This window comes from Capsicum annuum, chromosome 2, assembly GCF_002878395.1.
Source record: "Capsicum annuum cultivar UCD-10X-F1 chromosome 2, UCD10Xv1.1, whole genome shotgun sequence".
NCBI classification, from domain to species: Eukaryota; Viridiplantae; Streptophyta; class Magnoliopsida; order Solanales; family Solanaceae; genus Capsicum; species Capsicum annuum.
Genome location: NC_061112.1, coordinates 84,860,402 through 84,887,822, shown reverse-complemented (window position 1 = coordinate 84,887,822; position 27,421 = coordinate 84,860,402). Strand labels below are relative to the sequence as shown.

The 27,421-nt window shown below is 34.3% G+C and overlaps 2 protein-coding genes across 4 annotated transcripts in view; both read left to right on the top strand.

Annotated features, from left to right (window-relative positions):
* The window catches only part of LOC107858658 (CBS domain-containing protein CBSX1, chloroplastic), a 14,993-nt gene extending 6,650 nt beyond the window's left edge, over window positions 1-8,343 (top strand). Inside the window, exons 4-8 of one of the 3 annotated variants that reach the window (XM_016703408.2) lie at window positions 1,033-1,081; window positions 1,432-1,484; window positions 7,339-7,454; window positions 7,581-7,638; window positions 7,721-8,343. In XM_016703408.2, the coding sequence (XP_016558894.2) occupies window positions 1,033-1,081; window positions 1,432-1,484; window positions 7,339-7,454; window positions 7,581-7,638; window positions 7,721-7,801 (357 nt within the window). In that variant the 3' untranslated portion in view covers window positions 7,802-8,343. Of the gene's footprint in view, window positions 1-1,032; window positions 1,082-1,431; window positions 1,485-7,338; window positions 7,455-7,528; window positions 7,639-7,720 lie in introns of all 3 variants that reach the window. The other 2 variants (XM_016703410.2, XM_016703409.2) reach the window with 2 other exon arrangements.
* A 15,322-nt stretch (window positions 8,344-23,665) lies between these two features.
* LOC107860975 (ABC transporter G family member 9-like) lies at window positions 23,666-27,148 on the top strand. The gene is made up of 4 exons (XM_016706397.2): window positions 23,666-23,918; window positions 24,894-25,686; window positions 25,891-26,204; window positions 26,300-27,148. Exons 1-4 carry the CDS (start codon window positions 23,838-23,840, stop codon window positions 26,954-26,956), a joined length of 1,845 nt encoding a protein of 614 aa, XP_016561883.2. The 5' UTR covers window positions 23,666-23,837; the 3' UTR covers window positions 26,957-27,148.
* Window positions 27,149-27,421: the final 273 nt, after the last annotated feature.

Genomic DNA, 27,421 nt, shown 5'->3' with positions numbered 1-27,421 from the left:
ATTGGGTCTCTACTTTTTATATCGTTTATCTCTTTATTAATTATTCTTTTTGTTACTAGTGGTATACTAGCTTTACCTTTTGCATATCTACAGTCTATTACATGTTCCTTTTGGCTTACTACATAATATTCTTCTTTTTTCTTAGTAAATAGATTTCTTATTGTTGGTATTTTAAATATTTTTTCTACACTTAAGTCTAATTCTTTTTCTTTTATTTCATCAAATATGTTGCTGTCAAATATTATTTTTTGGTCTGTTCCTTATCATTTAAATATTCTTCCTTTGTTATTATTTTTATATCTTCTTCAGTCATTTGATTCATCTATTTCACTATCTATTTCATTATCTGTTTCATTTTCTGAAATTTCATATATGCTATCCTCACTTTAGATTTTTTTTTTAAGCCGGGGGTCTATAGGAAACAACCTCTTTCTATCTCACCTCTGAGGTAGTGGTATGGACTGCGAACACTTACCCTCCTCAGACCCCATTATGTGGGAATATAGTGGGTATGTTGTTGTTATTTGTCAACAAACATGTGAAGTATAAAGCAGTAATATTCTCCTAGCAATAGAATTTTGTACACTTTTATTCTTCATGGTTGATTTCTAAGTTATTTGATGGCACATGAATAGGAGCATCTTCTTTATCTCTCACTAGTGATTTTACTTTCTAGAGACTGAGTTTTTGGTATATTCCAAGTACGTACTGGACTCCTGTATTTTGGTTGCTCCTCACAATTTTAAGAAAATTATAGTTAATAGAACATTTAGCTGGCAGTACATTAAAATGAAACTAAGAGTGCTTATGAGTATTTCTTTATAGTATTTATATGAAATAGTAATATTACAAGTACACTATTTCATTAGCTCCCGAGACCCCTATTCATGCTTGTGTGTATCATATAGATATAATCCTATACGTTAGCTTCAGATATTAAGTCCAAAGATATGTCATAATAATATGCTTGTCAAGTATTATGATATTTCAAAGATATTTCACTCAGAAGCTTGAAGTTCTCTTCTGTTGCAGGTTGGTCTTGTTTCTGATTATGATCTATTGGCTCTGGATTCTGTATCAGGTATGACTTATAGTTTTGATGCAAGTTCGATATTGTTTGGATTTAGAAAAGATCCATTGATTTTACGCCCATATTTTATTAGGATCCTTTCAACAAGACATGGAACCTTTCGGCATCTGTATTCTTCGCTTTTTTTACTGCGATAAGGGAAATTGGAACTGATTACCTATAACATATTTTATATATATATATATATATATATATATATATATATATATATATCCATCTGAAGATTGATCATAGTGTTTTAAGTTGGATTCTAAAGTTGTCCATTATTTGGGAGTTCTCGTACTTCTGGTAAAGCATTATTTTCAGAGGAGAATAAGTGCATCTCTTGCTCTTCCTCTTAGGTACAGGAGGAGCTGATGCAAACATGTTCCCAGAAGTGGGCAGCAACTGGAAAGTAAGCATATGTTTCTTCATTGCTAGATTATCTCTTTTATGCCTGTGTGATCAGCTAATTTGCTTGTTCCCTACATACAGTTTTTCTTTGTCAGTGTGAAACCCCGGACTAAATATTTCTACTTATTGGAAGGTACAAAGAATCTTAATTTCTGCATGGAAAGCTATTAATGTTAGCCTTGTTATTTTCAGATAAGAGGATACTTCATTTAATAACTATGAAGACCCTGAGAACAAATTAACTGGGGAGAGAACAACTTTTATCCTCAAATCTTTGATATTCTTAGTTATTAATATGTAGCAAGTTGGTTAAATATCATAAGTGGTATAGTTGTCCCCTAAGAGGATCTGGCTTCCCATGTATAGGAACTCAAGAGGAAGTGATTGATACCAGATCGTGGACAACCTCATGATTGTTTTATTTACAACGTTCACCAACTCTTCATGTAACCTACTGCACTATTTGTAGTGGTTGTATTTAAAAACAGGACAACAACAACAACAAACCCAGTGTATTCCCACATAGTGAGGTCTGGGGAGGGTAAGATGTACGCAGTCCATATCTCTACCTCTAAAGAAGTAGAAAGGCTGTTTCCGATAGACCCCCGGCTCGAGACACGAAATACTAAACAAATTCATAGTAAAGCATGGAACAAGATGGCATAACATAAATACGACACCCACAAGTAATAGTAAACAGTGAAAAGTAAACAGATTCGTAATAAAGCATGAAAGAAGGTATCATAACAAGAATAATACCCCCACCTAGTAATTCCTTACACTAGCTACCCAAACTGACCCTAGCCTTCTGCCCTAGTTCGCGTCTTCCAGATCTTCCTATTTAGGGTCATGTCCTCAGTGAGCTGTAACTGCTTCATGTCCCGCCTAATCACCTCTTCCCAGTACTTCTTCGGCCTACCCCTATCCCGCCTAAAACCATCCAAAGCTAGCCTCTCACACCTACGAACCGGGGCATCCATGCCCCTCCTCATCACATGTTCGAACCATCTCAATTGGACTTCCCGCATCTTATTCTCCATTGGAGTCACACCAACCTTCTCCCTGATAGTCTCATTCCGAACTCTATCCCCCCTAGTCAGCCCACACATCCAACGCAACATCCGCATTTTCGCCACCTTTATTTTTTGAATGTGGGAGTTCTTAACTGGCCAACACTCCGCTCCATACAACATGGCCGGACGGACTGCCACCCTGTAGAATTTGCCTTTAAACTTGGGCGGCACCTTCTTATCACACAACACCCCCGAAGCGAGCTTCCACTTCATCCATTCCGCCCCAATACGGTGCGAGACATTCTCGTCAATCTTACCGTTACCCTGAATCACGGACCCGAGATACTTGAAACTATCCCTCTTACATACAACCTGTGATTCCAACTTCACTACCACCTCATTCTCTAGCCTCACGTCATTAAACTTGTATTTCAAATACTCTGTCTTGCTCCTACTCAACCTGAACCCTTTAGACTCAAGAGTTTGTCTCCACACCTCTAATTTATCATTCACACACACCCCCCCTGCGTCTCATCAATCAAAACTACATCATCTGCAAAAAGCATACACCAAGGCACCTCTCCTTGAATACGCCGCGTCAACACATCCATCACCAAAGCAAACAAAAAAGGACTAAAAGTAGATCCCTGATGCAATCCTGTCAAGACAGTGAAATGCTCTGAGTCTCCTCCCGCCGTCCTCACCTGAGTTTTAGCTCCATCATACTTGTCCTTAATTGCTCTGATATATGCCACCGAGACTCCACTCACCTCCAAGCATCTCCAAAGCACCTTCCTGGGGACTTTGTCGTATACCTTCTCCAAGTCGATAAACACCATGTGCAGGTCCTTCTTCCTTTTCCTATACTATTCTACCAGCCTCCGTACCAGGTGAATTGCCTCCGTCGTCGAGCGGCCAGGCATAAATCCAAACTGGTTCTCCGAAATAGACACTATCTGTCTCAGCCTCACCTCGACCACTCTCTCCCAAATCTTCATAGAGTGACTCAATAACTTAATACCCCTATAGTTATTGCAACTCTGAATGTCACCCTTGTTCTTATAAAGAGGGATCATAGTACTCCACCTCCAAGCCTCGGGCATTTGCGCCGTCTTGAAAATTTCGTTAAACAATCCAGTTAACCACCTTAAACCAGCCTCGCCAGAAAACTTCCAAAAATCCACAGGTATCTCATCAGGCCCCGTTGCCCTACCCCTTCGCATCCTGCGAACAACCTCTCTAACCTCCTCTACCTTAAAACGTCTACAATAACTAAAATCCCGACACTCCTCTGAGTGCTCCAGCTCCCCTAACCCAATAGCTCTATCCCCTTCGTCATTCAAGAGCCTATGAAAATACGATTGCCATCTATTCTTAATGTGGCCGTCCTCCACCAACACTGTACCGTCCTCTCCCTTAATGCACTTCACCTGATCGAGGTCACGACCCTTCCTCTCCCTAGCCTTAGCGAGTCTAAACAACTTTGTTTCCCCTCTTTTCTCCTGTAACCCCGCATACAAGCTCTCAAATGCTACCGTCTTAGCCGCCGTAACTGCTAACTTAGCCTCCTTCCTAGCTAACTTGTACTCTTTCCTGTTTACCCGCTTCTCTTCTTTGTCCTTACTCTCAACCAACTTAGCATACGCCCCTTTCTTGGTCTCCACTTTCTTCTTAACCTCTTCATTCCATCACTAATCCCCCCGATGATGCTCGGCCCGACCCCTAGAAACACCCAATACCTCACTAGCATTCTCCCCGATGCACCTAGCCACCCTATCCCACATACTATCCACGTACCCCCTACACTTCCACACCCCCATTCCCACCAACTTCTCCCCTATCTCCCATACATTCACTGGCGTCAAGCCGCCCCACTTAATTCTAGGTCTACACTTCTAGGTCTACACTCCTCGCCCCTTCTCTTCCTATCCTTCTTTATACCCAAATCCATAACCAAGAGCCTATGCTGGGTCGAAAGAATCTCACTCGGGATGACCTTACAGTCCTTACACAACACCCTATCCCCTTTCCTAAGCAACAAAAAGTCAATCTGGGTCTTGGCTATCGCGCTTCGGAAGGTGATCAGGTGATCGTCCTTCTTCGGGAAGCCCGAGTTCACCACCACCAGCCCAAAGGACCTCGCAAAATCCAATAGAGTAGCCCCCTCTTCATTTTTTTCCCCAAAACCAAAACCACCATGCACATCACCAAAGCCTCCTGGTAACGCCCCGATGTGCCTATTGAAATCTCCTGCTACAACAATCTTCTCCGAGCTAGGCACGCCTCTAACCACCTCATCCAAAGCCTCCCAAAACCGCATCTTCTCCTCCCCATCCAAGCCCGTTTGCGGCGCATAAGCACTACACACGTTCAGGGTAAACCCCCCAATGACCAACTTAATAGTCATTAACCTATCGCTGATCCTCCTTACCTCTACTACCTGACCTCTAAGCTCTTCATCTACTAAGATGCCGACTCCATTCCTACGCCTCTCGCTCCCAGAGTACCAAAGCTTGTAACCATCCACATCCCTAGCCTTAGACCCTACCCACTTGGTCTCTTGAACACACGCAATATTAATCCTCCTCTTTCTAAGAATCTTCACAAGCTCTATGGACTTACCCTGAAGAGTCCCTATATTCCAAGACCCAACCCTCAGCCTACCAACTCTATCAACACGTCTTCCTCTACCGCCCCTGAGGCCAAACCTTGGCCTCCCTCCCACCCCCGCCCTTTCCTCTTCCCCCCGCCCCCACAACAGCCCCCTGCCCCCACAATAGCCCCCCGCCCCAACCCCCTCGGACATGACCCTATCCAATCATCAACGCCCACAACCACTACTACAAGAAAATATAAGAAAATATAAACAATGGTAGTAACAAAGCAGCAGCAGGAAATACAAGGCTCACACAAATTAGAAGAAATAATCAAGAAATAAAACTAAACTCAAATAGGTAGAAAAAACAAAACCAAGGTAAGAACAAAACTAACAATAAGAAAAATAGAGCACACTAATGGCCTGGCACCAAGGACAGCCAAACAAATAATAAGGAACGGTGCAAGTCACGAATATACTACAGCAGACATACAAGTCAAGATACAGGAGATGGTACGATAAATAATATGAAGCAACATAAGAGTTTCAAAAACAGCAAGACAATAAAGACACCCTCAAAGCACACACTATATCCAAATTTTAAGAACAACTACTAGAAATCCAAATAACAGATAGGAAATCCCACGCAAATTACAGGCAACGAAAATATCGAAAAATCGCGCGATAAAATAAAGTTCAAGGGTTAGAAGTCACCGAAATACGTATATCATGAAAGAGTATAAAAGTTTACTCTTCCAGGAAACTCCACATGTACAAAAGTCCTGATCAGAATGATTTTAAGTCATTAACAAGTATAGTGTATAATGATCAACTGTTCCTTCTTTTTCTCTGTGAGTAAATGTGAGAGCTAATCATTAGCTTCTATATCTGTTATGCTGGGAGGACATAAGATTTCAGTTTGAGGAATGATAGAACCAACATTGAGAGCCGGATATTTATTATGAACATATTGATATAAATGTTTGTTGTTTTTGCCATTGTTTGCAACTGCAAACCAAGAGCATCAGTGAAGATCAGTCAAGTGTTCAAGTTGGTATTTAGTAATTTCCTGTTCCACTAGGACAATCATTTTGAGGAATTCATCCTCGAGTTATTGGGAATTTGGAAGCTGGCTATAGATTTGGATGGGTTCATTGGTTAAGCAACATGTCATTATCAGATTTATTCCTATACTCCGTGAATAGAAATGCTAGTTAATGATTAATTAGTTTTGGGCTACTAATCAAATTCAAACCATACTTTCACAATATCCAAATTCATCCAATTTCCAATCTGATCTTGTAACACATCTATAACAAGTTACAATATTTTTCCTTCTCAAAGAATGCCTCCAGAGAAATTATGTAACAGTTTGAGAGATAAAAGGCATTGCAAAGAGAGGAAAAAAAGGCCAAATGAAAACCGTGTACTTGAACAATTTACTGGCCTTTTCATTTACTAATCAACAAGTGAAAGTCGCATTGGAGGGTTTACTATGGCACAAATCTTAATGACATTCTGTGATAGTTTGATTGCACAAGCTACTGAAAAACAAGCCTTTGATTTGATCAAGGAAAGAACATAGGAAATGCATCCTGCAAAAAACAGGCAACACAGACAGTTTCTGTGAGCCTGTACAGGGCAGTGTTTGAGCACATTGCTGAACTACAAAAGATGCTCGTCATAGTTCATCCTTGCTAACTGAGATATGGATGTTGAGATGCTAATCTATTGATTGCTTTTCCTAACCTGCTACAGCCCAATTGCTAACCAATGGCATCTTGTAAACATCTGGTGGCTAGGGATTTTAGTATCTTGTTAGCATCTCATGTTAAGTAATACGGTTTTGGATTTCATCTTACTCAGTATGGATGTTTCTAACCTGATACTCCACCCAATGTTGAACCATCTGTTATTCCTTGTCCCAAAATTTGCTTCCTAATCAAATAGTAGACTTCTTATTTCCACGTTACTTTATTCAACTTGTGAAACGGTTGAATACATTTACTTTTTTCATGCTGAACTAGCGCAGGTGGCAGTGTTGGTGTTAGTTATCCTCTGCATCACTCTAATACTTGCTCACACACATGTTACCTAATTACCTTTCTCAACATGAGGACATTTACTTTGCTGTATGGAGAAGCAATCAAAATGCACTTAATTATGTGTCAAAAACCAAAATGGTTCTGACCCCACAAACAAAGCTATTAAAATTCTGATGCATCCAACTTGACTTGTTAATGCAGACATTCAATGAGGTTCAAAAGTTGATTAGTAAGACCAAGGGGAAAGTGGTTGGTGATTTGATGACACATGCTCCATTAGTAGTTCGGGAGTCTACCAATCTTGAGGATGCAGCAAGGTAGTATCATTTATTCTTGATTTCAGCTTAATCGACATTCTTCCTTTAGCCAATTTTATGTTTCTATTGCATAGTAGGAAGAAGCAGCAAACAGTTTGTGTCATTTGTACTTGTGTAATTTGTCAGACTTCTGCTGAAAACAAAGTACCGCCGGCTTCCTGTTGTAGATAGTGATGCAAAGCTGGTAAGATTCTGAGATCTAGTTTTGTGCATCTGTACTTCTCTACCTTGTGAGATGCTAATGGATCAATTGTCCCTATATGAAGGTGGGAATAATAACCAGGGGAAATGTCGTGAGAGCTGCCCTTCATATAAAACGGGTCATGGAAATGGAAGGCCAACAGTGATCAATTGAATTCAGCAGGAAACATGCATAGATGCAGTTCAGTTCAAGAAACAGAGAATTATATGTTCTCCTTTTCCCTTAGAGGAGGGGTGACATAAGGCAGTGTAACTTACATTTGCAGGATTTGCCAACCGGTCGAACCTAGGATATTTATGTAAAAGTTTAGAAGATGAAAATGGACCTTCTTCAATATGCAAGATATACAGAGTTTAATTTATAGATAATACAATTCCACAGCTCCATGAAAAGTATGTGCAAGTCAAAACTCCTCACAGGTATGAGCCACAGAAGAACATATCATTTGTTATTGGAAGGAATTTTATTTTAGGTGGACACTGAAGCTCCTTTGAGGTACGGAGCTAACACTTCTTGATTGGATAAAATGTTTTGATTGCATTTTCATTTTTGGGGAAGTTGGACATTTGGCCGCTCTGCCAAAGAATATTTACAGCCGAGCCAATATACATACGTAATACACATTATGAATCTTCCGGCTATTTTTTGGAAGCTCAGCTTTATAAATAAATATCCCTTCATTTATTATCTTTTATGTGGGAACCATTCATTGAAGGGTTCCGTTGCTTTTACTATACCTTCAGCAATTTGCAGAGCTTGCTGTTTAGTTTTCTTGCCTGTTTTATAGTATTTTGTAAATATAGGCTTCTTTTGTTTTATATGGCTTCTTCTTCGCTCCCTATTTCTGCGGCTGAACAAAAGTTTTCTATCCATGTATTTGTATGCTATAGCTTACTTTACCTAGCTAGCTTGCTCGTCTCACATAGAAGTCAAAGATTAACATCCAGTCAAAAGACTTGTCATACTCTTAGGACTCGTTTGGTACGCTGGTAAAATAATTCATGAATTAAAATTTAGTTCAGCCATGTACAATATTTGGTTGAACAATTTAAATCTAATCCCACCTAATACATGAATAGCTAATACACCATAGAGAGTATTAGCTTATACCTAAGAAATCATGGGATTACTTATCCATGACTTAATAATACATGGATAAGAGAATTAAATGACTCAACTACCCCTCAATTCTTTTTATTAATTTTTTCTTTTAGTTCCATTTTAAATTTAATCACTACAAATTTGGTTGTTATATTACATTTAATTTACCAACCTCTTTTTACTTTGCGTATGTGAATTAAGTGCTTAAATATCATTTACTCCCTTATGTTGGTTGATAGCTTCGAATGTGAACCACATTTATGCTATTTTGTATTTGTTCAATTTACAGACGGATTAATTTAAATATAAAAGATTATTGTCAAATAAATATATAATTTGAAAATCTAAAACTACATTATCAACAATCCGTGATGTTCTTACATAGTGTATTTTACATTTTTTAAAAATTATTTCTATAATATGACAATTATTTGTTGTTTAAAATTTTTCTTGATTAAATAGACTCAATTTTTTTTAAAAGAAATAAATGATCAGCTAAGTGGAGTGAGAATTATTATTCATATTTTAGCTTTTCTATAAGATCGCGCAAACGGTGAGCAACTTGATTAGTTAAATGAAGTAGAAAATCGCATAAAAATTTAAGGGTATAATTGTAAAGAAGATTTTGTAGAGTTTTAAAATACATGATATATCTATTTTTTTATACAATGAACCAGATACTTGATAAAAAATAATTCTTGTATTACTAATCTCTACATTGCTAATTTCTGTATTGTTAATCCATGGATAACTTCTCTTTGTGCCAACATTCAAGCTATCAAGTCTGAATAGTTTTTCCTTGCCTCTGCTTGATTTGAATTAATTTGATGAATGCGGCAGGTTGATAACTAGTGTAAAAATGTCATGGTAAGTGCTCTTTTGGTGATGTCACCATATCACGAATAAGTAAAAGGCTGTGTCATAGCGAATATTATCAGTAGTCTAGGGGTGATATAGTAAACATATATGCATTGAGAGAAAAGTAATTAAACTGTAAAATAAAGATGAAGATCTAATTGAACTAATTAAAGAATTTAATTGAAAGTATTTAACTGCCAATGGAAATCTATGTAAACTAAGCTAAATGACCCAAAAAACAAAAGAGGGAAAAACTACATTATCTATCCTATTTCTTAGCATTAGTAGGTGAAGAGCGATGAGTTGCTAAGAATTGATCCCTCGACGACGAGTGCTATAATTCTTTACTTTCCTTAGGAAAGTTATATCCTCATGAAGTGCGTGAAGACTCTTAAAGCATTTTATGGATATTGCAACTTTACCCTTAAAATAGGAAAAAACTTTTATGCAAGAAGTCGATGGAGCAGCATGTGGTGGCAGTTATGATTCCTACGCAAATACCCAGCAAAAAACAACAACAAAAGCATAAATAATGTACCACTTCTCCATGTGTTTTAGAGAAAAGAGTAGTTAATTACATTGCTACTGTGATAAGAATAAGTATGAATTGATATAAATAGCCACAAAATTTGACATAAGGCGGCACTACTTCCTAATCCCTTTGAAATTCGAATATCATAATCTACTTCTATCCAAATTATAATTTCTATTAAAAGATGAAGTAAATTGTAAACCTGGGCGGTTCAGATTAAAATGCCCTTGTTTCTGTTGAGATTTGAGGGATATATCTAGAATTACCAAACTGCCTTAAAAAGTTTAATTCCTTCTAGCAGACATGTGGATGTTTCTACTCCCCATTTTCATTTTACATGTCCCTCTCACTTGATACAGTCCTTACATAAAATTTTAATTAGGGATGTATTTTATTAAATTAATTTTATTATATTTTTAACTTCTAAATTTGACTATTATACTTCATGTAACTATTTAGTACTAATGAAAAAAAATATTAAAATTATTTTAATTTCATAAATTGGACAAGTAAATAAAATAACTATATTTTTAATACATGAATCAAATAAAACGAAACGGAGAAAGTATATTGTGTTGGGTTCAAGGTGTATATGTGAATGGAAAGTAGAGAAAAATAATGGAAGGAAAGAGAGACACTAAAATGGAAAGTGTACTCTTTTAAGAGAAAGTTCACTAATTTTCCCACATTTGAGTGTTTTTAATAAGCAATACTTACTCCATATGGATAGTGAGGTAAGAACAAGGTGGTGCCTCGCGCCGTCGTCGCTCGCTCGGCTTTGGTTTCGACGTCGGATCGATTGATGAGATCTATCTTTTTAGACGAATTTTATTTGAAACTTGTTTTACAAGTGAAATTTTTAATCCAAAAATCAAATGCATTTCGGACGCCATGCAAACGCATACGCAACGCATCTCGAAGGGATGTGATCCTTCGAGGTAAAAAGCACATTGTTTTGCACTGTAGGGTGACTTGCGGGCACAGATACAGTGCAGGTACACGACCTGTGGGCGCACATGTAGCGCAGAAGCTACTAGAATTTGCAAAACGTCACCTGCGACCGCCGATCAGGCGCAGGTCCAGCATAGACTGGGCGCAAGTGACGCGATTGTACTGAATAGGTGCCTTTTTGCTGAACCAATGCATCCTTTCTGAAAGGACACATTAAAGACTATAAATACCTGATATATTCCTCAGGTATGACATGATTTTTGACAACAAAAACACTCTTCTTCTATACAAAAACTCTGTGCGATCATTAAGCTGTTAAGTGAGTTCGAGGAATCCAATAATTTGAGGTACTGCTATTGTTCGGATTGAGAGCCATTTTATCCTGGGAGGAAGATTCCACAGCCTCGGGTAAAGAGGGGAATTATTCCTTAAGAACACTACATGAAGTCGGGGGACTTGGCTTTACATTTCTATTTTATCTCATTTCTGAAATATAACATACTTCTTGGATAGATTATTCATAATCTTGTGTTGAAGGTGTCAAAGACCTTCATAAGTGTTCTTATCTGAGACTTGAACTTGTGTTGAAGTTGTTGCATATATACAGATTCTTGTACCTAGAAACATTTAAAATAACAATCTTAAGGAATAATCTTTCTGAATCTGTATTGCTTGTTTTCTGGAGATTAAAGCTTTAAGATTTCTACTCCGTTTGAACTTAACTAGTGATTTGAAGACATAAAATCTTCACCACAAGTTAAAGATCACTCGGTTGACGATTGAAAGTCATAAAAACTTCATTGTTAAACTAGAAACAAGAGGTGTTTAAAGTTGCTGCAACTTTCTAATAAGTATTTCGATATACTAAAGGTACTGTCTTGTTGTGACAGGAAAATGACTAACGATAGTCTAGTACAAGATGCTGCAACGATTGTGGGGGAAACTAGTATTGTCACAACAAGTCGCATGAATGCTCCACCGACAATGGCACCAGCGGAGAAACTCAGAAAGTTCGCAGGTATTGACTTCAAGAGGTGGAAGCAGAAAATGTTCTTCTACCTCACCACTCTTTGTCTTCAAAGGTTCACATTTGAGAAAGCTCCGGAGGTGCCCGAGGGAACCTCTGAACAAGAGCAATTTGTGATTGTAGAGGCTTGGAAATACTTAGATTTCCTTTGCAGGAACTACATCTTGAATGGTTTCCAAGATAATCTCCATAATGTGTATAGTGGAACAAAGACAACAAAAGAGTTATGGGGAGCGCTAGAACGAAAGTACAAGACTGAGGATGCCAGAACTAGAAAGTTCTTCATTGCAAGATTCCTGGAGTATAAAATAATAGACAACAAGTCTGTTATTTCTCAAGTACAGGAACTGCAAGTTATCATCCATGATCTCATTGCGGAAGGTATAATTTTGACAAATACCTTTGTTGAACAGTTCAAACATGTTCTTAGTATTCACATAACCTTTGTTGTAGGTTTGATCGTAAATGAAACATTTCAAGTAGCAGCAATAATAGAGAAGCTACCACCTATGTGGAAGGACTTCAAGAACTATTTGAAACACAAACGTAAGGAGATGTCCATTGAAGATTTAATTGTACAACTACGCATTGAAGAAGATAATAATGCTGCGAAAAGAAGGTCAAGAGGCAATTCTGCAATGAATGGAGCAAACATTGTAGAAAATGGCCAAAACAACTCTAAAAAGCAAAAGAAATCTGTAAATGAAATCAATCAACCCAAGAAGAAATTCAAGGGAAGGTGCTTCAACTGTGGCAAGATTGGCCACAAGTCTACGTATTATCATGCCCCAAAGAAAGGGAAGAAGAAGGACCAAGCAAATCTGGTTGAGTCTAAGAAAGAAACGAATGATCTGTGTGCTATGCTTTCTGAATGTAACTTGGTGGAAAATCCTCGCAAATGGTGGATGGATTTTGGTGCCACCTGCCATGTTTGTGCTAATAAGGAGTTATTTTCGACGTTCGCTCTGGCTCAAGTAGAAGAAAAAATCTACATGGCAAACTCTTCTACTGCAAAAGTAGAAAGAACAGAAAAAATGTGTTTGAAGATGACTTCCGACAAAGTGTTGACACTTAACAATGTCTTGTATGTTCCAGAGTTATGGAAGAACTTGATTTTTGTTTCACTTCTAGAAAAAAATGGATTCAAATGTCTATTTGTTTCCAAAAAATTGTACTTAGTAAAGGAAAAGTGTATGTAGGAAAAGACTACCTCAATGAGGGCCTATTCAAAATGAATGTAATAAATGTTGAAATCAATAAAAGTTCAATTTTTTCTTACTTGCATGAGTCTTACGATTTGTGGCATGATCGATTAGGCCATGTTAATTATAAAACATTACAAAAATTGATTAACTTAGAAGTTTTGCCAAACTTTGAGTGCAATAAATCAAAGTGTCAAACTTGTGTGGAATCAAAGTATACTAAGCATCCGTCTAAGTAAGTTGAAAGGAGTTCCCATCCCTTAGACTTAATTCATACTGGCATTTGTGATATGAAGTCAACACCACCATGTGGTGGGAAAAAGTATTTCATAACTTTTATTGATGATTGCACTAGATATTGTTATGTCTACTTGCTAAATAGTAAGGATGTAGCAATATATGCGTTTAAGCAATACAAAACTGAAGTTGAAAGCTAGTTGTAGAAAAAGATAAAAAATATAAAAAGTGATAGGGGCGAAGAATATAAATCTCCCTTCGCCGAAATATGTGTAGAGAATGAAATTGTCCATCAAACTATGGTCCAGTATTCACCCCAATCTAATGGAATTACGAAAAGGAAAAATTAAACTTTGAAGGAAATGATGAATGCCTTACTTATAAGTTCAGGTTTACTACAAAGCTTGGGGGGAGGCTATCCTTCGGCCAACCGAATACTCAATAGAGTTCTCCATAGTAAGACACAATCAATTCCTTATGAAAGATGGAAAGAAAGGAAACCCAACTTTAAATATTTCAAAGTGTGGGGGTGTCTAGCGAAGATCTAAGTTTCTATGTCTAAAAGGGTTAAAATAGGATCTAAGACGATGAACTGCGTGTTCATAGGATATGCTAAAAGTAGTAAAGCATGTCGATTTTTGGTTCATAAATTCGAACATTCAGATATTAATGAAAATACGGTATTTAAATCAGATAACGCTGAGTTCTTTGAAAATATTTATCCATATAAAACTAGACATGAACAGTCTAGTGGGGGTTTCTAAACGACCTCAAGCTGAACCAAGTGAGAATGTACATAATGATGAGAATCCAAGACGTAGTACACGTCAAAGAACATCAACTTCGTTTGGATCGGATTTTATAACATTTCTCTTAGAAAATGAGCCTCAAATATTTAAAGAAATAATGACACCTTCATATTCATCCTTTTAGAAAGAGGCAGTCAATAGTGAGATTGATTCAATCTTAAGCAATCATACTTGGGAATTGGTTGATTTTCCTCTAGGAAATAAACCTTTAGGTTCTAAATGGATCTTCAAAAGAAAAATGAAAGCGGATGATAATATTGACAAATACAAGGCAAGACTTGTAGTAAAAGACTTCAAACAAAAAGAAGACCTTGATTACTTTGATACATACTCGCCAGTAACAAGGATAACATCGATTCGAATGTTAATTGCCTTGGTAGCGGTATAAGGTCTTGAAATCCATCAAATGAATGTGAAAACAACATTCCAAAATGGAGAATTGGAGGAAGAAATTTACATGGAACAACCTGAGGGTTTTGTGATTCTAGGAAAAGAGAATAAGGTGTGTAAACTTATTAAGTTGTTGTATGGACTAAAGCAGGCACCTAAATAATGGCATGCGGAGTTTGACCAAACCATATTGGCAAACGGGTTCAAGATAAATAAATGTGATAAGTGTGTTTACATTCAAGACACTTCGAATCACCAAGTCATTGTTTGTTTATATGTGGATGATATGTTGATCATCAGTAGAGACATCTTTGACATAACGCAATGAAATGAATGCTTGAGAGCAAGTTTGATATGAAAGACCTTGGAGTTGCGGATGTGATCTTAGGAGTAAGAATCCATAGAACTCCACAAGGTTTGGCATTGTCACGGTCTCATTATATCGAAAATGTACTTGATAAATTCAAGTATATGGAATTCGGTGTTGCCAAGACTCCATTGGATGTGAGTTTTGCACTTCGAAAGAATGAAGGTGAAAGTGACTCACAATTGAAGTACGCAAGAGTAATGGGATGCTTAATATATATAATGAATTGCACACGACTAGACATAGCATACACTATTAGTAAGTTGAGTCGATACACGAATAATCCCAACAAAACTCATTGGATGGCAATGAAAAGAGTTTTAGGGTATCTTAAATACAATCAAGACTATGCTTTGCATTATAATAAATATCCCGCGGTACTTGAAGGATATAGTGATGCAAATTGAATCACCGAATAGAACGAAGTAAAATCCACAAGTGGACATATATTTACTATCGGTGGAGTAGCGGTCTCTTGAAAATCATCCAAACAGACATGTATTGCTCGCTCTATAATGAAATCTAAATTTATCAGATAAAGCCGATGAAGAAGCATAATGACTCCAGAATTTATTGAAAGATATTCCTTATTGGCCCAAACTAGTGGCACCAGTATGTATACACTGTGATAGCCGAGCTACAATAGGTAGGGCAGAAAGCATGATGTATAACGGTAAATCTCATCACATAAGACGAAGACATAATACTGTTACAAAATTTCTCTCTAGTAGAATTTTCACTGTTGAATATGTAAAATCAAAGGATAATGTGTCGGATCCACTTACAAAAGGCCTATCTAGAGAAGGAGTGGAAAGGACATACAAGGGAATGGACTTAGGGCCTAGGACAAGTCAACATGACGGTAACTCTACCTAGCAGACTGGAGATCCTAAGAGCTAGGTTCAAAGAGATCAAACAAAGTTGTATCTGACAGGTTCAACATTGTCAATTACCCAACCCATTCTCATGATGTAGACTATGTTTAGTAAACAATGATAAGACTTAAGACGAAAAATCTTTTAATGATTATCTAAATTTGACAGATTTGACCAAATAGTTTAATCTACAGAATTGAACATTTAGAAATCACCTATCTGAGGGCGAAGTCGAAGCCGCTTCAAGAAGAATGTTAGTAAAGGCCTATTCTCTAAGCTCTTATGAAACCGGGACGTGTTCATGGCTGAAAAGAACAAAATTGTGAGAACCATAAACAGTAAAAGACTGGTTGTGTGACATGTGTTATCTAGGTGTACATTAAAATCGACGGTTCAAAGATATCAAATCTACTGATTGACCGAGTGTATCCGATGCATGTTTACTACGAAAAGTTCAAAGGGAAACCTACTTATTCAGATGGAATCAGTCTTTGCTAAATGATCACATGCTTGTCCATAAATTCTTCAAAAGATAACCATTCTCCATTCATGTGGGGGATTGTTGGGTTCAAGGTGTATATGTGAATAAAAAATAGAGAAAAAATAGTGGAGGAAAAGAGAGACAAAACTGAAAAATGTACTCTTTTAAGGAAAAATTCACTAATTCTCACACATTGGTGGGAGAAGAAAACTTTGAAGTGTTTTTAATAAGGTGCACTTACTCCACATGGATAGTAAGGCAAGAACAAGGTGGTGCCTCGCGCCATCATCGTCGTTGCTCGCTCGGCTCGACTTCGAATTTGAATTTGCCAAATGATCGATCGATAAGATTTATCTTTTTAGACGAATTTTATTTGAAACTTGCTTCACAAGTGAATTTTTAATCTAAAAAGCTAATATAATTATTTTCCTCCAAGTGCGGGCATATTTCGGACGCCATGTAAACGCATACGCAACGTATCTCGAAGGGACGCGGCCCTTCGAGGTAAAAGGCACACTATTTCGCACTGTAGGGTGACCTGCGGGCGCAGATGCAACATAGGTACACGGCCTGTGGGCGCAGATGTAGCGCAGAAGCTACTGGAATTTGCAAAACTTCACCTGCGACCGCAGATTAGGCGTATGTCCAGCACAGATTGAGCGCAGGTAACGAGACTATACTGAATAGGTGCCTTTCTGCTGAACCAATGCATCCTCTATGAAAGGACACATTAAAGACTATAAATACCTGATATATTCCTCAGGTATAGACATAATTTTTGACTGCAAAAACACTCGTGATCATTAAGATGTTGAGTGAATTTGAGAAATACAACAATTTGAGGTACTGCTATTGTTCGGATTGAGAGCCATTTTATTCTGAAAAGAAGATTCCACAACGTCGGGTACAGTGAGGAGAATTATTTCTTAAGGACACTTCGTGAAGTTGGAAGACTTGACTTTATATTTCTATTTCATCTCATTTTTGAAATATGACATACTTCTTGAATATATTATTCATAATCTTGTATTAAAGGTGCTAAGGAACTTCATAAGTATTCATGTCTGAGACTTGAACTTGTGCTGAAATTGTTGTTGCATATATACCAATTCTTGTACCCGAAAATGTTGAAAATAACATATAGTATTTCATCAGAGGTCAACTTTTCTTGCGAATATGTCAAAACTTATACCTGTTTTAAAAGCTCAACAACCAAGTGGAGGTTTGGTTTTTATTCTCTGATATGTGAGAACGAGAGATACATATACATTATTACTAGATGCAATGGCTCGTGCCCAATAATAATTGTAAAATTCGTCATTTTTGTTCGTGGGAGGAAGGCAGTACGTAATAGTAGGTGAATATATCTTAAAAACTTCACAAATGCTTATCTGTGACCTATATACACAAGATATTAACATGTAAGTCTGTCACATTATATAGAGATGATGGTTTTTGGTTGAAGCGAAATAAAAAAAGTCTGTTGATGCGGCCGATTGATTGTATGATGGTGGTGGAGGTTAGACTGGCAATTTCAGCCCATATTTGTGAAAAGAGTCCATTTAATCCATATTTATTGAATTGGATCACTCATATTTCAAATGAATAAATATGAACTTTAACTCATTTTAAAAGCTCATACAAATATGAACACCCATTTAAACACAGAGATCACCCACCATGCTTAAAATTTCAATTTTCTTTTTTTTTCTTTTTTCCTTTAATTTACTTTTTTACTTTTTCATTTTTTTTTCATTCTTTACTCGTTTCTCATAATTTCTTTTTTTTCTTTCACATTTTTTCATCTATTTTTTTTCTTTTTTCTTTATATTTTTTTTCATTTTTTCCTTTCTCATTCTTATTTGATCATTCATATTCATTTGAGACCTACATGAGTTAATTAATTTAAGCTTCTAATTATTTCCTTTAACCTATACAATTTATAACATCTCTTATCAATTAAATATAATCAATAGTCTTTCCTTTATTGTTATTTTTTTCTATCTCTTATTTCTCTTCTTTTTTTCTTTTCCATTTTTTCTTTTATTCTTTCTTTTTCCTTTAATTTACTATTTTTTCTTTCTTTTTTCTTTAATTTAATTTCTTTTTTTTTTTCATTTTTTTATTTTTTTCTACTCATTTTTTACTCGTTTCTTAAACTTTTTTCTTTCTTCTATTTCATCAATTAGATGGAATCTACTTGAGTGTACTTACACAAATTATAAATGTTAAGTGAATATAAATCAATGTGCGCATAGGATAATTTCGTTATCATAAAAAAAAAAAGAAAATCAAAAATAGAAAAAAAAACAAAAAAGAAAAAAGAAGAAGAAAGAGACAGAAGTTAGAGATAGAAGAGAGAAAAAAAGCGTAAAGAAAGAATTGAAGAAAAAAACAAAAAAATTAAAAAGAAAAAAATAATGAAAAAGAAGAAAAGAAAAAAGAAAAAAAAATAATGATAAGTACAAATATACTGAGTGGTTATGATATTTCCGTCATTATCCATAATTTTTACTCAACTTAATCATGTTCTTCAAAAATAAAAAAAAATATAAAATACAATCAAAAAAGAAAAAAAATGAGAAAGAAGTAAAAATAGAACAAAATAAAAAATAGAAAAAAAGGAGACTAAAAAGAAAAAAAAAGAAAAGTAAAAAGAAAGAGAAGCAAAGGGTAGAGATATAAGACAGAGAAAAAAAGAAATAAAAAAATTAAAAAATAAAATTAAAGGCTATATAGAAGAAAGAAAGAAAAAAAATAAAAAAAAAACAAACGAATAAAAAGTCAAGTTGATATAATATAGAAGTTTTAAGTTTTTAATGAACCCGTGGTGTATGATAGCTCTACCCCTGACTCCGAAACAAACGATAGAGGAAAGCAATGAACAATTGGGCCAGATAAAAATGATGTTTCACTTTGGGCTTCATCTGGTCCTTCTTTAGACCAGACATGACTGGTCCAGTCAATGGGCAAGCCCACTATGCATGACAAATTGCTATCAGGATGGCACCAGAGATCGATGGTTTTGAATTTTTGATCCCATTTATCTTACTAACAAAATATAAAATTTAGTAAGTTTTACTTGTAAAATTACATTATGATCATTCGACGTAATTTCTTGGTCTACGTTTCTTTTGATTGTCAGAAGTCATCTATATCGAATTTTACTTGTAAAAATGCGTGGTAATTGAACAATAATCAAAATTGGTGTAAGGTAATTAGAAAATAGTTATTTTAAATAAAGAGACAAAAGTTGGATAAAATTACTTTGGATAAAATTACTTTGTAAAAACACCCAAAAAAACAAACGGCATATTATGTTGGGACTTGTAAAAGAATACTGGAATTTAAGGAAAAAAATTGCAATTGAAACTTGAAACCAATATTGGAGTTCATGAAAAAATAATTATTGGAGTTACTGTTGGAATCATAAAACTACGATGAAATTTGTAGACATGTGGGTCTGTGACTTTTACCCTTCCCGAATATTATAGGTGCTCTCGTCGTTCACTTTGACTTATTAATAATTTCTTAATTAAATTTTCATTTTTTACTTATTATTTTTGATATATCAATATTCACTGAAGTAATTAATTAATTGTGAGGAACTAGTTAACTTTTGAGTTATCAAGAGAGTACATTCATTGACACTATAGGAAAAAGTTATGTTTACACTATGAATTAGTTAACTTTTAGATATTTTTACCCTTTTATTTTAAAAATTAAATAACTTTATCTATTTTAAAGAAAAAGATAATATAGTCTTTTTATTGTGGCCATTTAACACTATCCTTAACATTAATTATTTTTTTCTTCAAATTAATTTTAAGACATAATGTAAATATCATTTAATAAAAGTAATATGATAAAATAGTCATGTTATTAATTTTTTTTCTTAATGAGTATGTCAAGTAAAAATATGACAAGAAAAAGCGAACAAAGTTCTCTTTGAGGTTTAAATTAGACGTTTTGATTTTCATTTCGCTTGATTAAGTTTTATGTAAAAGAATTGAAAACTATAAAATGGTCATATTTTAGGATATATGTCTTGTTTTTATTTATTTATATATATATTTATATATATATATATATATATATTTATTTATTTAAAATAAAATTTAAAAAATATGTCTCCTCATTTAGGTCTTAACAAATAAGTTAGTAACTTTTTAATTTGATTTAGTTATTTACTTTTTCTTATATTTTCTTGATCTAGAAATAGTATTTTTCCTTTATATATCCTCTTTAATTTATAACAAACTATTGGCAGAGATATGTTATTTTTGTTTTCTATTTATAGTTATACCTATGCTTGAACTACATAAAGGAACATAACTGAAACACTAAACTAACAATATAATGTTCCTTTCGAGTAATTTGATTCACGTAAGAAGTCTCTCTTTGAAATTCAGTATCTAAGAGGTGAATTCGAGACTTTGATTAAAGATTGAGGAATATTTATCGGTCTATCACAACCTTTTGGAATATATTCATTAAATTAATTAATTAATTGTGAGGAACAAACACATGAATGATAAAAATGAAGAAAATAATAATGCAACTTAAAAAAATATTTTCAAACATATTTTATCTTTTGAAAGTAGCTTCTGTTACATATTCTGTTACTACAAAGACTGATCAAACATTTTAATTTGTCTAAAATAAGTTGTACATACTTCTTTTGAAAAAAATATTTCTAAACTTTCAAAAGTTTGACCTAATTGTTTACATATTTTTGCTGAACTTTCTAAAAGTTTTACCAAACAGATTATTTATGTTGAAAATTTTGAGGAGAAACTATATTATCTCAAGCTAATTCTAAATCCAAAATTTACTCAAAGTGCACATAGATTGCATGATATATATGTTCACACCGGTTTAGTAACTTAATTCCGTTATTTCTTCTACTTTATGGGGACATATTCACTAGATGTCAATACAATATTTATTTCTTGTAATGTGTCAAGATAAAAATAAATGGCTGAAGTTCATTTGTGGTCAAAATATTAATAAAGGTAGAAAATAATTTTAACCAAAAATAGAAAGGAAAAAAAGTAATTGCATACTCCCTAGTTTTGTTTTAGTTGTCCTCTTATTAAAAAAAATTATTTTGATTTAATTGTCTCATTTATGAAATTAAGATAATTTTATTGCGTCTTTTTAATACTAGCTAAACAAAGTGTATATACTTACATTTATATTATCAAAGCATAACTAATAAGCTTTATTTGGTAAAATAAATTCCTAATAAATATAAATTTAAAGAGAATGTGAAATCAACAAGGACCAACTGCTTTAAAACGAATAGTTTATCTTTTAAATTTTCGGTTAAAATGAGACAAATTAAAATGGATGGAATAATAATCAGTTGGAATCATTTGTTATCAAAAGATTAAAGAATTAGTAAACAATTTTTACCAAAAGAAAGAATAGAAAGGAAAAGAAAAATTAAGGTTTTGTTTAAAATAGTTTACTCCATCTATCTATCTATGTTTACTGTTTAGTTGTTCATATTTGACTTGACGTAATTTTTAAAAATAATAAATAAATTGATAAATTTTATTATATCATTGCTAATAAAAAATTTCAATTAATCTTGTGTTGATCAAGCTATTCATTATTTTTTTCTTTTCCTTTCTTTAGTTGGGTTAAAAACGTTTACTCCATCTATTTGTTCTTTGTTAATATTTGACTAGACATATTTTTTTTTTTTTGAAAGTATTAAACAAAATGATAATTTAACTAAATCATTATTAATTATTATTCTACCAATCTCAATTCATTTGTCTAATTTTGATTGAACACTTAAAAAATAGGTAAAAGGCATTAAAATTTAGTTTAACCTTGTGATGATGAAGCTAAGCTATAATGTTCTATTCCAATTTAATCACTTTTTACTCCCTCTTTATATATTGTAACACGTATCATATCCTCTCCAAGATTTACGTATACCCAATAATATTTACAACAAATATAAATACACATCAAATTCTTTTCCATTTTTAATCCCTTCCATATTTGTTTTTCTTCCCTTTTCCTCTCAAGGGAAGAGAGGAAATTAAACCCTTTAAAATAAAATTTTTAAAAAGGGCCTCATATTGAAATGGAGATGGAGGACATACAAATAAGTCAAATGGAAAGTGCCTCCATTTTCAAGAAAACTAATCTTCCTGTCACTCTCAAAGTGCGAATATTATATTTATACTATATTAAAAGTGCGAAGGGCCTTAAAAATGACGTTTGAACTTTTTTTCCTTCATTAGAAGTCTTTGCAATAGATAAAAAAATCTTTTTATTATTTTCCTCAATTTATTATTTAATTAGATTAAAGACTCCTAAAATATATGAAAAGAATTTAATAACTCCTAAAATATATAGAAAGAATCCTCATAAACTAAAAACTTCTAGTACTTCATAATTTAAAATTATAAAGAAGAATAAGTAGAATATTATGAACAAAATTGTAGGACAAGTGAAAGTTAAAAAAGGAAGAAATCGTTGTGCACGTAAAAAAATGATGCGGAAAAATTTATATTTAATTATATGATTTATAAAAGGAAAAATTTATAAATAGAATAAATTTAATTTATTGGTCCTACGCATGAGTTTTAGAATTTAATAACATATATTTGTTGATTTTGATTATTTAATCTAGGTAATATTTAGTACTTCTAAAAATAGAATTTTGCCTTATATAAAAAATATTCTTTTTAATTCTATTTAAGTAATATTTTGGATCAAAATTTATATGAAACAAATTCTTATATTGTACTTTTGCTTTTTATTTTAGTTTTGATTCACGTGTTTTCTTACTATCATTGTCATCATCCCTTTTGCCTTTATTTATTTCTATTAAATCATACCTTTAAAGATTACATATGAATAATAATAATCAACAATTGACATTGATTCTCTCTTTTGATAATTTCTTGTGTTTCTCTTTTAGTTGAAGTTTCTGATCGAAAAATTGGATAAGAATGTTGCCACCGAATGAAGTTGTAAAAATATTATGTCGGTTTGATTCGGGTTCGGTTTGAATTTTTTTTTTTTTATTAACACCAAACCAAACCATAAGTCAATTCTTTTTCTCGATTTGATTTGATTCGTCGATTCGATTGGACTTGACGGTTTAGTCTGTACACCCTAATTAGGATAATGTCTTATTAATTGTAGAGAAAATGCTAGGCAAACAAAAAAAAAAAAGCGGCATTAATAAACTTTATATTAGATTCATCTAATTGGTGCCTGTACATAAGTTACCCGACCACAAGCTCTGCACCTTTTCCTCCCAAGGGAAGAGAGGAAGTTTAACCCTTTAAAATAAAATTTTTAAAAAGGGCCTCATATTGAAATGGAGACGGAGGACATACAAATAAGTCAGATGGAAAGTGCCTCCATTTTCAAGAAAACTAATCTTCCTGTCACTCTCAAGGTAACTAAATTAATTTTTATATAATATAATATAATAATTATTTTTATAATTTGATTTTGGTGGTAGTTCTGTTAATATTTCCAGAAAACTTGCATGCATGCATCTATTTCAATTTGATTTTTGGTGGTTGTGATTGTACAGTTAGAAATGGAATATACATATATTCTTGTTTAGATACTTCTTTTGTGTTGATTGCTAGATTTGTCCAATTTAATCGTGCTTAATTCTTAACTTCTTTTTTTGTTTTATGTTTAAGTTTAACCACTTACTCCATCCTTTTTCATTTTACTTAGTCCATTTCATGTTGTATTGACACTCGAAATATTTATTACGGGTTTATTTTACTAAATTAATTTAATAATTATATTTTGAAAATCTAAATTTGAACAGTGTTACTCCATCTCCGTTTTAATACTACCTTTATCATTAACGTTAGTTTTGAAATGTGATCCTTATCATTAAATCACTATATAAAATAATTGTCGTCAAAGTTTGGTTTTCATAGCACAACCAACAAGGTTAATTTAGTAAAATGAACCCTTGAAAGGAGAGTATCAAGTCAAAATACAGAGTAGATTTAGATGTTGAATCTAATTCTCTTGGTGAAAATTCTGAATTCCTCACTAGTTGCAACCCTTCTTAGTCAATACTCACTTGGTTTCATATTAGTTGACTCCTGTTAACTTGACACGTCCTTTAAGAAAGCTTCAATTAGAGATATAACTAGCCTTATCAGTGATGTTTCGAAACTCTAAAAATAAATGAAACATCTATTTTTAGTGTAAAACCAAGTAAAATGAAACTAGGGGATGAGTACTAGTATATACTAGTAGAAATTCATATGTACTGATTTTCATCATACATAGTGAAGCCACAATGTATCATACTTTGATATTGTGAATTTTAAACTTTGGTATATGTATGTAATATGTTGTGTTATTTTCCTAAAGTGATTTGGGTGATCAAAACGTGCAGTTTGAAAATGTTGTGTACAAGATTATGCCCAAGACTGAAGGTATGTTGAAAAATTCCTCGAATTCAGAAGAAGAGAAAATAATCTTGAAGGGGATAACCGGTATAGTTTTCCCTGGTGAAATGCTGGCGATGTTAGGCCCATCGGGGAGTGGTAAAACGACTCTGTTAACAGGGCTAGGAGGGCGGCTGAGTGGCCGGCTTGATGGCAATATAACTTATAATGGAAAGCCCTTCAAAAATTCCATGAAGCGTTACACTGGATTTGTTACTCAAGACGATGTTTTGTACCCTCACTTAACTGTCACGGAAACACTTGTATTCACTGCCTTGCTTCGCTTGCCTAAAACCTTATCACACATTGAAAAGATCGCGCATGCTGAGGGTGTAATTTCACAATTGGGGTTGACGAAGTGCAAGGATAGTATTAGTGGAGGTCCATTGTTGAGAGGTGTTTCTGGTGGTGAGAGGAAAAGAGTCAGCATTGGGCAAGAAATGCTTATTAATCCGAGTTTGTTGTTTTTGGATGAACCAACATCGGGCCTTGATTCAACAACCGCTCAAAAGATTGTGTCGACTTTGTGGGATTTAGTGAATGATGGAAAGACAATTGTGATGACAATACACCAGCCTTCTAGTAGACTGTTTTACATGTTCCACAAAGTGTTGTTGTTATCGGAAGGAAATCCATTGTACTTTGGCAGAGGTGAAGATGTTATGGGATACTTTTCGCGCATTGGATATTCACCTTTAGTCGCTATGAATCCCTCCGACTTCTTGTTAGATCTTGCAAACGGTATGTTCATCTAGCGTTCTTCATAGTTATTTTTCATGTTAGTTTGACGTATTGTCACATCTCTGCCCTTACAGAGGATATCTTTATAGTTAGCTAGCAGGGCACTTTTAGCGAAAACCTTTTATAAGAATGTCATGTATACGTTGTCTTAAAGCAAATGAAATTCGCGTGGTATTTGAACTGGTGCATCTTCAATTTGAGCAGGCATTGTAGATGATCCACAAGAAGATCAAGCATCGATAAAGCAAACTTTAGTAAGCGCTTTCAAAAACAATCTGTTGGATGGAGTGAAGGAAGAATTGCGAAAATATGATGACAGTCAAGTTCATGATAAATTACAGGAAGGCAAATTCAATCAATGGGCAAACTCTTGGTGGCAGCAATCCGCGGTGTTGTTTAGGAGAGGAATGAAAGAGCGAAAACACGACTCCTTTTCAGTCCTCAAGGTTGGACAGGTCATAGCGGTATCCATCTTGTGTGCATTGTTATGGTGGCGTTCCAGCGAAATACAAGATCAGGTATTCAGTGTACTTCTCTTTTTTATACCATACGATTCTTGCATTACTAATGCATGCATTAGTCCTACGACTCTAATTTTTATCTAATGATGCAGATTGGGCTCTTGTTCTTTTACTCTCAGTTTTGGAGCTTCTATCCTCTCTTCCAAGCTATATTTACGTTCCCACAAGAAAGAATGATGCTGGAGAAGGAACGATCCTCAGGGATGTATCGACTCTCTTCATATTTCATGTCAAGAATTATTGTTGATCTTCCAATGGAACTAGTACTTCCATCTGTTTTCGTCATCATAACATACTGGACAACAGGCCTAAAACCCTTCGCGCTCAACTTCTTCTCTACCTTATTCACCCTCCTCTTTAGCGTACTAGTCTCTCAAGGCCTCGGACTTGCACTTGGTGCATTGGTCATGGATCAAAAATCAGCAACAGTACTCGGTTCAGTTATCATGCTATCGTTCACCCTAGTAGGCGGATACTTTGTTCACCATGTTCCTATATTCATTAGCTGGATAAAATACATATCGGTTTGCCAGTATACGTTCAAGCTCTTAGTAGGGGCACAGTTTCAAGCCGGGGAAACATATACCTGTGGCATAAATGCAACTTGTTACGTGCAAGATTCCCCTGCGATTAAGGCTGTAGGGCTCGGAGATACAGCGATATCAATTGTTGCATTGGCTATAATGCTTGTGGCATATAGGTTCTTGGCTTATTTAGCACTTGTGAGAATTGGTGTGACAAAAAAATAGATATGGATTTTTTCTTCACATTTGCTAGTCCAATCTATTTCAGAGTTAGTGATGTTAAGATATTATCTTTACCTTAGTTTATGTTTTATGTTACTTAGATACAAGGTAGAATGGCATGAAGATGCTAATGAAAATTAGCATGGTGAACCAATTGTAATTTTTGATTTGTCATCAAATAATACATTTGGGACATCAAAAGTTTAGTTACTTTATGTGTTTTATTTTTAGTCTCAGTATGCTTGATTGTTGTACTAACATGGTAACTTATTGTAACATATTGTATTTAAGAGTGATTAGACCAAAGAGCAAAATAGTATTTTTATTTTTATTATTTGGAGAGACCAAACTCAGTAGGGTAATTTTTAGAATTAATATTTAGATTAGCTTGGGTTCCATTTTAAAGAAAAATGTTTTTTTTTTTTTTCGTGTTCAATTGATTCTTAAATTTTCTAAAAGTATTAAATT